The 11,302-nt window shown below is 36.3% G+C and overlaps 1 protein-coding gene across 1 annotated transcript; it reads right to left on the bottom strand.

Moving 5' to 3' along the window:
* Nucleotides 1–8,851: 8,851 nt before the first annotated feature.
* LOC133801284 (probable glutathione S-transferase) lies at nucleotides 8,852–9,990 on the bottom strand. The gene is made up of 2 exons (XM_062239455.1): nucleotides 9,649–9,990; nucleotides 8,852–9,392 (listed from the first exon to the last, which is right to left on the bottom strand). The coding sequence occupies exons 1-2, from the start codon at nucleotides 9,958–9,960 to the stop codon at nucleotides 9,054–9,056; spliced, it is 651 nt and encodes a 216-aa protein (XP_062095439.1). The 5' UTR covers nucleotides 9,961–9,990; the 3' UTR covers nucleotides 8,852–9,053.
* Nucleotides 9,991–11,302: the final 1,312 nt, after the last annotated feature.

The following is an 11,302-nucleotide window of genomic DNA, read 5'->3' on the forward strand; positions in this document are numbered from 1 at the left end:
ATATATTCGAGCTATTCGGCATGAGACGGTCATATAAAATGGATTAGCGGTTTTGTCATAACGGGGTCAATTATGGGGTAATAGAAATATTTATTTGAAGATAAATTGGGAATATTTGAGATCAGGAGGAAATTTCAAAGGTTTTGACTATAATGTCCTCGGGGGTGTTTTCGGGACCCCGAGCACTAGGTTTTATTTGAGGTTACTTAAGCATGAAGTAGCTTATCAGATAGAACGTACGCTAGAAAACCTCTCGTTCTCCCTTTCGTTAGTTCGTTTTACCGTTTGAGCCTTTTTGATGAAAACTCGAGTTCTAGGAGTCGGAATCAAGCGAGGATCGAGGCGTAGCGATCCTAGGAAAGATTAGAAGCTTCTTAACCGAAGGATTTTACGGAAAACAACACAATCGAAGGTAATCAAAGTTTAAGTTTTGAGTTTTTCGAGTTTCTAAGCTTTGAATTAGATTTCGTAAATTGTTGAGTTTTTGGTTGGTTTGAACCTTGGGTTTTGGAGGTTTGGGAAGCTTGGGAACTTTTTTTTGAGGATTGGGGAATGTTTATGTATGATTTTGGAGGCTTTGGAGTGTTAAAAACACGTTTGGGAATGGTCCAGAGTTGAGGGCCGCGACCCTGTTTTTGGGGTGCCGCGACCCTGCCTTGAAGAAGCAGGTGGGGCTCTTTGTGCTTGCTGGGCGCCGCGGCCCTTGATGAAGGGCGTCGCGGCCCTTGCTTCAGGAAGTTCTGGGGGCCGCGGCCTAGGGTGCTAAGGCCGCAGCCCTTGCCTAGTTTTCACCCCGTTTGCATGTTTTGACCCCGGGAACTTGGTTATAGGCCTCGGGAGTGTTCCTACTACTTGGATTAGTGGGGATTGATGTCTTGGAGGCTAGATATTGGTTTGGAAACCTATGTTGATCATTATTATTAATGATTTCCCGTGTTTGATTATGATTAGGTGACCGCTAAAGGACTAAAGGTTGATCGTTCTCAAGGGTCGTTCTTTTTATCATTCTAGCTCGAATCTGAGGTAAGAAAACAGTGTATGAATACAATTGCACCCTGTATATGTATATGACATGCGTGATTGTTATTGAGGCATGTTGGTTGATAAATGTGGACATGGATTGCATATTATATGCTAGCGAATGTTGTATACTTATATATGTACTGACTAGTCAGGGATACTGACCTAAGAGTCAGAAATGGCATAGCGTCATGAACGGAAGGCCAAATGAAGATTAGATCTAATCGATATCAGCGTTGAATGGCTCTAAGGCATTAATGCTGGACCGACCCTATGGTCGATGAACATATAAGCGCTTGGCTAGTCTAAGACTAGTTACTCAGAGCCAGGGCATGAGGCCCCGGTGATTGTTATCACATGGCTAGGGAACGATGTTCCAGGGTTATGACTCTATGGTCATGAGGAAGGTTGTGTTGGTGACTAGTCACCATACACCTATCCTGGTCAAACTTATGAAAAGTTCACTTATCTGTTAAGCCCTGGTGACCCTATCGTCACATGGCTAGAGGGGGCTATACCCACTTTTGTGACTTTTACGACTGTTGCCTATCTGTTTTGGACTGATAGTCCTGAATGATTCTTATGATCATTGTTGATATTATATCATGCTGTATTGAGTTTTCTAGTTGGGCCTTGGCTCATGGGTTCTATGTGGTGCAGGTAAAGGGAAAGAAAAGCTCACCCAGCCTTGAGTGGGAGAGCTTAGGTGGTGATGTGTACATATTTGGCCACTTGACCACCACGACCAAGGCGTTCTCAGAGGAACTATGGGGTTTACCCTATTTTTGCCGCTTAGGTCGACGGGATTGTAAATTTGAAACAGTAATGACCATTTTGTACTGAGAACAACTTGTAAATGTTTTGATTAGCTCTACAGAGCAGTTTGTAATGAAAAATATCCTTTCCTTTTTATTGGTTTCTCCACCTTAACTTGTTAATCACATTTAGAGCACGTTTTTAACCAAAGGACTCGGGTAGCAGGTCAAATTTCCAGTTCACCATTCACCGTAACTGTTCTGGGGTAACCAGGGCGTTACAGTGTGTCTGATCTAGTTCAACTCTTGATAATACTTTGCTAAAAAAAGGAATCAAGGGTTTGAGAGATTGAAGGAATGAGTTGTTCCAGTTCCGTTGCGTATTCGTAAGTTTCTACATATTTTTGTTTATGTTAATTTACGAATCTGATGTTCATATGTATGTCATGTTATTCTATGTGTTTACTTTTTTGGAAAAATAATAGGGAGCATGCATCTAGATTTATATTCAAAGATCCTACAGTAAGAACAACCTTATTTATCCAGCTGTCCTAGAGAAATCAGATTCATTTTCAACCCTGGTATGTGCCTAACCCCAGTCAAAATCGTGACTGTACCATCCCACAACTTTAGATATATTCTCCCTTCACCAACAACATCACATGCCTCGTTGTTGCCTATGAGTACCTTGTTTCCCTGAACAATTTTGGTAGTCAATAAACCATTCCCTTCTAAGTGTCAGTATACCCAAAATCTAAGACCCACTTGTCCTTTGAATTTGCATTACTGACTGTTAAACCATCCGAAACGACTGTCAAAACATCGACTGTACCGAACTCATCTGAGACAGCTGCTACGATTCCAAAAGTCTTTTTTCCTAACTTTTGATCCTTGTTAGACTTCCACTGAGGACATTGCCTCTTGTAATGACCCTTCTTATTACAAATCCAACAAACCTTTGATCCTTGAGCATCATTTCTTGACTATGACCTAGACCTTCCTTTTCATTTCATGTGATTTTCCCTATTCTCTGACCTTCCTCTAACACTCAAACCTTCCCCATTCTGTTTGGATTGCTTTCCATTAGCCTTCAAATCCAGTTTTTTGGGGTAAGCAACTCCTGTCACTTCCTCTAGAGTCAAAGTATCCTTTTTGTACTTAATGGTGTCCTTGAGTTGGTCATATTGCCGAGGAAGAGAATTCAAAAGAAAAATAGTTTGGTCTTCCTCATCTATTTTAACTTCAAGATTATCCAGAGGTGAAACTAACTTAGTGAATTCATCTATATTTTCATCAATGGTTTTGTTCTCATCCATCTTGAAGCCATAAAAATTTCGCTTAAGATAAATCCTATTTGGTAAAGCCTCTGTCATAGGCAACTGTTCTAACTTATCCCACATTTCACAAGTTGAAGTTCTTTGATTACCTTTCTTAGAACTGAATCGCTCAAACTCAGAATGATTGTGTTCCTTGCCTTCTTGAGAATTTCAACCTTGTTCTTAATTGAATCCCCCATCTAGGACTCACCTTTAAGAGCATCATCCAACCTGATATTTCCCAAATGCGCCATCATCTTTTGTCGCCATAGATGGATATCATTCTTGCCATCAAAATTTTCTACTTCAAATTTAGAGGTTAACATGATTGAAGAAGCTTTTGCCCAGGAAGTCTTTAACTAAAATTTCTTCTAGTAGAACCCACCTTTTGACACCAAAAACTTGTATTCTTTGAACCAAGAACTTCAATCTTCTAGCCAATTACACCAACCTGTCTTTGATACTAGTATGTTAGGATTAAACCTAAAGACAATAGATGAAAGATGAATACAATAATCCAGAACAAAGGCATAAACACACAACACCAAGTTTACTTGGTTCAGTAAACAAAAGCAATATGCTTTTTCTACCTACATCCAAGGCAGGGCAAAGCCTTAGAAGAAATTCACTATGAAAATGTAAGAGAATACAACCACCAATGTAATATACATAGATCTAAAGAACCACTCTCAAACCCCAATTGTGTATCATGAACAATTAGAATAAAGTTACAAACCCTAGAGAATAGTTCCCCAAGAACTAATCTCTCTCTCTAGAAACCCCTCTGAATTACAAAATGCACTCTCTAATTCGATTTGGATCGTTCTGAAAAAATGGGTAAATATAATTATAATAAAAGAACCTACCACATCAGCAAATCTCGTCAAAACTGATTTTCTAATATAAAAACCAGACATGTTGAGACATCCAAAAACACATGTTAAGACATGGGCTCAGGCCGCAGCCACTAACATTCTTGGTCACAGCTGTTGCTCTCAGACTGGGAGGCTGCGACCAAACATGATCCAGGCCGCGACCATTGTGTAAAAATGACGTAAATCTTCAATATACCCCAAATAATCAAGAAAGAACAACAACGAAAAATACACAACTAGAAACCAAAATTATAAGATGTGAAAAACAAGCAGTTAACACAATATATGAGCAAAGTATATGAAATGTATCTCAAGTAGGAAACAATACAAAAATAATAAACGTAGAAGACAAAAACACCTAGATTTATACTGGTTCGGACAATTTGTCCTACATCAATTTGAGCACCACTACAAGCTTTATTAATATTCGAACAACTTTGTGCAACCCTCCTTCACAGCTAAGAAGAACACACACTAAGTGACAGTACATAATCTATTGTACAATAAACTCCACCAAGTTTTCTCCCTTTCTTGAAGCTTTCTCTCACTTAAGACTAACTCGTTCCGTCTCTTTCTTAAAAGAATAAAACTACACAATACAAAGCTAACTCTTTCTCACTCTCTCACTAGAGTTTACAAAAGTATTCACGTCACCTTTATATTTTTAAAATGACTATCACAACACCTATTTATAGATACTAGGCTTGTAACCAACTCAACCTAATAAACTAATAGGAATGGACAGTTACTAGCTTGACCAATAGAAAAGTAACACCTGGTTAAGTCTAGAATGAACAATTGCCACATCATCTATCTTAATCATGGTTATGATTTCAAAAAAGAGAATTGCTTCTTTAAAAAGATGACGATGTTCATTTTGTATGTAGTTTATCTTGATAAAGTAAAACTTGATTGTGAAAGAAGCCACTGGCTTCAACTTCATGCTTTAAGAATAACAAATAAAACCAAGTTCAAAGTTTCAAGTGATTGGTGTGTACATCTCAATTTATAATGCTGAATTTTAGGTTATTGGTTTCACTACACCAAAATACATCTTTTGTGTCAGTCAAATGCGATAGTGAACAACGTCGTTGACAGAGAATTAGCATTTCTGTCAGTTGAGCACTGCCACAAATGCAAGGGTATTTGCCTTAGTTTCAATACTGACAACGTTAATAGGGAAAATTTGCATCAGTGGTAATATGACGTTAGCGTCAGTGCCTAACTGACGCTAACAGGAGGTTTGTGTCAGTGGGGCACTGACGCTAACGTCCCTAGACCAACTTACATTTACAACTTCATCCCCGATTGCCATTTGCACTAAAAGCTTCTAAAAAAATTCTCTGGGCAAAAACTCTCCACACCAGCGCCGCCTTCAACTTTCATGACCCATTTTGGTGAGTTTTTTTTTTTTTTTTTTTTTTTCAATTTTAAGGTTAAATTGATGAATATAATATGTTTATGAACCTTATAGATTTTTTTTTAATTTTTTGTATAGATTTTTTATTTTGAAGATTATTGTTTGAAAACCCAAAAACCCTCCTCTCTTGGGTTGTGAGTCGTGGGGTTCGTGGTTCGGGGTTGGGGTTCGTTTCTTTTCTTTTTTTCTCTTATTGGGTTTCGTTTTGCAGGAACCTCTTGGTGTTGGTCGCAGGGGTCGTGGGGGGAGGCTGTGGTCGCGGGTGGTGGGAAGGACTGGGGTCGTGGGGGTGGCTAGGGTTGAGAGGGTGGCTGGGGGCTGGGCACACAAGGTCAGGGTTAATAGCATTTTTTATTTTTTAAGATAACATTTGCGTCAGTGCCCAACTGTCACAAACATGGCATTTGTGGTTGTTTTCCACTAACACAAACGTTTGTGACAGTTGGACACTGACGCAAATGACATGCTGGTTTGTGTCATGGGATTCCTCGCCAGTTTCAAAACTAACGCAAAAAATCAATTGTGGCAGCTGGGAACTGTAATGCCCCAAAATCCCTAATGAGGTTTAATGGTTGGATTAGAAGGTCGGGAGGGCCATAATTGATTTATTATGCCATTAAATGATTATATGCATGTTTATGTGAATTATATTATTATATGATGATAAATGCATGCATGTGGGTCCACTTTTCATTATAAGGGTATTTTGGTAATTTGGCTCGTTGAGGGCATACTTGTATATTTTCATGCATGTTGGTGAATTATGAATGAGGCCACATTATTATGTGGATATGTTCAAGCTTTTCGGCATGAGATGATCTTAGAATGCAAGTTAGTAGTTTGGTCATAACGGGGTTAATTATCGGGCTCGGGGTGAGTTCGGGGGTAATTTAATGATTAGTACATTACCGAGAATTAAAGGGTAATGGGATATGATTTATTTATTATTTGAGAATATTGGGAATAACTGGGATTGGAGGACGTTAATTATGATTAACATGATTAGAGGAGAAATGACACTTTTGCCCTTGGTGGCTGTTAAGAAACTAATTAGGCATGGGGGCATTTTGGTCCTTTAACCTTAGGTTATATTTGACTAAGGAAGGTTGTAGAAATATAAAGCAAAAGACAGAGGAACTCCTTCTACCTCACAATCATCTCTCTCTCTCTCTTCCTTGTCCTTTGAATTTTTAAGCTGAGATTGAGGGTTCAAACTAGGAGATTAAGGCTTGAGGTTCTAGGCTTTTGTTCAACCATTTTTGGGGATGCAAACCTAAGTTTGAGGTGAGAATTCAGCCATGATTTTTTCTGGTTTTGCTCTGTTTTGAAGTTAGTTTTTGAGCTAGAACTTTTGTTTATAGAAGTGGTTATTTGAGGTGATTTTAATTAGTTTAAAGCTTGGGTTTTTTGGTTAAACTAGTGGATATGATGTGTTGATGGTTGGTTTTGATTTTGGGTTGGTTTAATGGAGGTTTGATTGAGGTTCTTGGCTGGTTTTAATGGAGAAAATGGTCAGGGGGCTTTGTTCGTGGGGGCAAGTTGCGACTTGGCCAGGCAAGTCGCGACCTGCCCTAGTGCCCAGGTTGAGCATGCTCTCTGACTTGGGGCGCGCCGCTACTTGCTAGAACAAGTCGGGACTTGCCCCTTCCTTTTGTGCCAGGGAGGAGTTTTCAAGGGTTTTGGCTTGGGGGTTCAATTCCTAAGGCTTGAGATCGAATCTACTAACCGTTTTAGTACGATTCGAGGTCCCAGGAGCGAGATTTTAGACCATGAACCTTTTATTGAGTTATGTTATTAATGGAATTACATATTTGGTTATGACTAGGTGACCGCTAAGGGATCAAAGGATCGATCGCTCTCAAGGGTCGTTTTTTAACTTGTTTCACGCTCGAACCAGAGGTAAGAAAACTGCACCCAATATGTGACATGCATGGTTATTAATGAAACATGTTGAGTGCTCTATATGTGGACATTGATTGCATATTAAATTCTTAGCAATCTAGCTTATATGTGAATGGTGTTGACTTATTAGTCAGAATCGACAATGGTGTCAATATTAACTGTGAAGTTGTGACTCATTAGTCAAGTTCGGCCGTGGTACGGTGCATTGGTCGTATGGTATTGACTTATGAGTCAAGAACAGTATTAGTGTGTTTGACGCAAGCCGAAAAGATTAGATCTAATCGACATAAGCATTATCGTCATAAGCATGAAATGCTTGATTGACTTTAAGTTCGATGAATACAAAAGCGGTTGTCTAGTCTAAAGGCTAGTTACTTAGAGCCAGGGCCAGAAGGCCCAGGTGACTGCATCATCACATGGCTAAGGGTGCGGAACCCAAGTTCGTGACTCACTCATCAGTCACTTATCTGATTCAAGTTTGTGACTCCATAGTCACCCATCTGGTTTAAGTTCGTGACTTACTCATCAGTCACTTACCTGATTAGGGCTACACACCCCAGCATGATTATCAGAATCCTGATACCATTTGATTAGGCTACACGCCGCAGCATGATTATGAGAATCTCAATATTATCTGATTAGGGCTACAAGCCGAGTATGATTATCATAATCATCATTTGATATTGTATACATGCAGTAATGAGTTTTCTTGTTGAGCATTGACTCACGGGTGCTATGTGGTGCATGTAAAGGGAAAGAAAAATTCACCCAGCCTTGAGTGGAGAGCTTAGGTGGCGATGTGTACATATGCGGCCGCTTGACCACCATGGCCAAGATGTTTCTCAGGGGAACTAGGGGTTAACCCTATATTTTTCCGCTTAGGTCGGCAGGTTGTAATTTTTATACTATAATGACTATTTTGGATTGTAAATAACTTGTAAACGCTTTTATGGACCCATGCACAGTTTTATGTTTTAAATAAAATATATTCATTCCTTTTAATAGAAAATTTTCACCCTAGCCTATCAATAACACATAGATGTACGTTTATAACCAAATGACTCGTTTAGCGAGTTAAGCACGGTTTAAAGTTCACAGTAACGGTCTTGGAGTAACCAAGGTATTACAGGAAATGTCACAAATAAGCATTTTTGTAGTAGTGTTTCAACTTTTTTGCTTTAAAAATAACAAATAAAGAGAAGTCAAAAGTTTCAAGTAATGGTGTGATTATCCGTACATCTCAATGTATAATGTCGAGTTTTAGATTTTGATTGAATGTATCCATTAAAATTTAATCTCATATAAAATTAGTTACATTTATTAAACCAAGATTGTTTTTGGATTCATATCTACTAATCACATTTTTGTTTTTGTTTTTGTTAGTTTTCACACACTAAATTCAGATTTTTAGTTCATATTCATTTTTTTTTAATTTAGTTTTTTAATCATGAACCATTCATTCAGCTCCATAATAACAATGCATTAACAATATTCTCTCTTTTTAGTCATATACTGGAAATAAGTTATTTTTCACACAATTATTAAAATAAAAAAACTATGACATTCTCAATAAACTGTGGAATACATTAAAAATCTTTATTTTACAAAGAAAATTGTAGATTCTGAACACATAGACAGCTTAATTATAAAAAATACTAGTAATGACTTCAGTCAGTCTTCTTGGAATATATATAAATATAACAACATCCAGTATATTATATATTATGATAACATGATAAGATATATAACTAAACTAAATCAGTTTTCAGTTGGTGGGGTTTAAACGAGGCTTGAAGATAGCAATGAGTTCTTCTTTAGAAGGCGATGCTTCTTTAATCACAGGGTGAGTGGCGAAATCATGGCTCCATTTACAGAGCTTGGGAAACTTTTCCTCTGTCAATATCTCTACTCCCACAAGCTCTTGTACGGCTGGAATCCATTGGGCTATGAAGTTTCCTGCTATGTCCACCATCCCAATGCTTTCTCCTCCAAAGTACTTGCCTTTCAGCTCTTTTTCTAGAAACTCCAGATACTCAGTTGCTTCTTCTAATGCCTTTTTCTGCTCCTCCTTTACCCAAAATGCTTTCCATGCAGTTGGCACGACCTGAGAAAACCATATTCAACGTCAAATTGTTAATTACAATACGCACATAAGGTGTTCGGCGAAAGTTCAAGCTCAAAAAATGAAAGAGAATGTGTGACATATCATATGAGCTTTATTGTGAGTTTGGAAAATCATATTATTCACTGTCAAAACTATTACTTTACAATACGCACATGAACATCAAAGAGTGTTCGACGAAAGTTCTAGCTCAAAAAACAAAGAAAGAAAAGATTATTTTGGAAGAATTAACTGTTACCTTGTCATCAATGAAACGACACCAAAATCGGGCTTGAGCTCTTTCGTAGGGGTGTTGAGGCAAGATGGGATGAGTGTTCCATGTCTCGTCGATGTATTCAAGAATGACAAGTGACTCAGCTAAGGGCTTTTCATTGTGGACAAAGGCAGGGACCTTCTTGTGAATTGGGTTGTATTTGAGGAGAGAACCACTCTTGTTCTTCAAATCTTCTTCATAGTATTTGTATTCAACACCTTTGAGTTTCAGAGCCACATCTACTCTGTTACTGAAAGTGCTTCCCCTAGCACCATAAAGCTTCACTTTATCTCCCATATTGTTATATTCCTTAGTAGCAAAAAAAAAAAAAAAAAAACTCTATTGCCTCTATTTATAATGGTTTTGTAGCCACAATTTTCTTGAGCAGCAAGATGTTTTTCATGTATTTTTGTATATAATAAATGTGTGGTTGAAAAGTTTTTATAGATTTAGTTGGGAATCTTTGACTAGATTCGCATAGTTGAAGAGTTGCAAGTTTTTTTTTACCTTAAATTTATTTTATTTCTTGGGAATAGAAAACCAAAACAGAAAAGAACATGATTTTTATAAAAATTTCCATTCTATATTAACTGAACATTATGGTTAATTTTGGATTTTAAATCATTTTAATATTAGCTTTACATTATAACATTTATCAAAATTAATCCTACATTCGATTTCGATCCAATTATTTTTTATACGATTATTTGTCATAATTTTAATATAATTTGGATTTATATTATTTTAAATTTTATGTTTGAACTCTATATTTTGATAAATTATGTTTTATACTCTTTATTTTACAAAGAATAAATAACATTTTTCTCTTGAACTTTTGACACTACCAGATTGTACCCTATAAAATATACGGTCTATTAAAATTTCTCATTAAACTATTAATACTATCAGATCGTTCCCCTTTTACGATTTGCATAAAATAATTAGTATTTTTGCCCAAACTTTGATAACTACCAATATGTGCCTTATTTAATTATAAAAATTTAAAAATATATTTTTTTATTAGTTCTCAAATAAAAATTTAAGAAAAATTATTAAAAAAATTCAATAAAAGACTAAAATTGTTTAAATTTTTTTTAAATACTTTTATTTTTTTTAAAAGAAAAACTAAATTGTTACAATTAAAAAAACATATTTCCCTCTTCTTTATTCTTTTTTATTATTTCTTCTAATTACTTTCTATTTTTTCATTTTTGTCCCCTAAAATCATTTTAAAAATTAAATATATATAAAATATTATAAATATAAAATGTATTAATTTTAAAAGAAATATATAAAACTTAATTAATTAAAAATATTGGGAAAAATGAAAGGATAGAAAGTAATTAGAAAAATATATTAAAAAAGAATAAAGAAGAAGAAGGGAATATATATATTTTATGAAAATAGAATTATATTGAAATTCAATCAACCAGATACAAAACAAGCTCAGTCCGAGCACTCCAACAGAAATTACACCTGGACAAATTGCTCAACAAATGCTAAGTCATTTTTCTTAGCTTTCAGCTTAGGAAGCCTAATCAGTCTAGTTTTCAAATAAAACTTGATCAATTGATCTACACTCCCTACAGTCATAGAGCAAGATTCAAAAATACACTTATTACGGTTCCACCAAATCAAA

This window comes from Humulus lupulus, chromosome 9, assembly GCF_963169125.1.
Source record: "Humulus lupulus chromosome 9, drHumLupu1.1, whole genome shotgun sequence".
NCBI classification, from domain to species: domain Eukaryota; kingdom Viridiplantae; phylum Streptophyta; class Magnoliopsida; order Rosales; family Cannabaceae; genus Humulus; species Humulus lupulus.

Bases quoted from the DNA above. Each gene is read 5' to 3' on its own strand.
- LOC133801284 (XM_062239455.1), bottom strand. From the start codon at position 9,960: ATGGGAGATAAAGTGAAGCTTTATGGTGCTAGGGGAAGCACTTTCAGT. The intron at 9,393-9,648 runs GTAACAGTTAAT...TGGTTTTCTCAG, and splicing joins GTCGTTTCATTGATGACAAG to GTCGTGCCAACTGCATGGAA.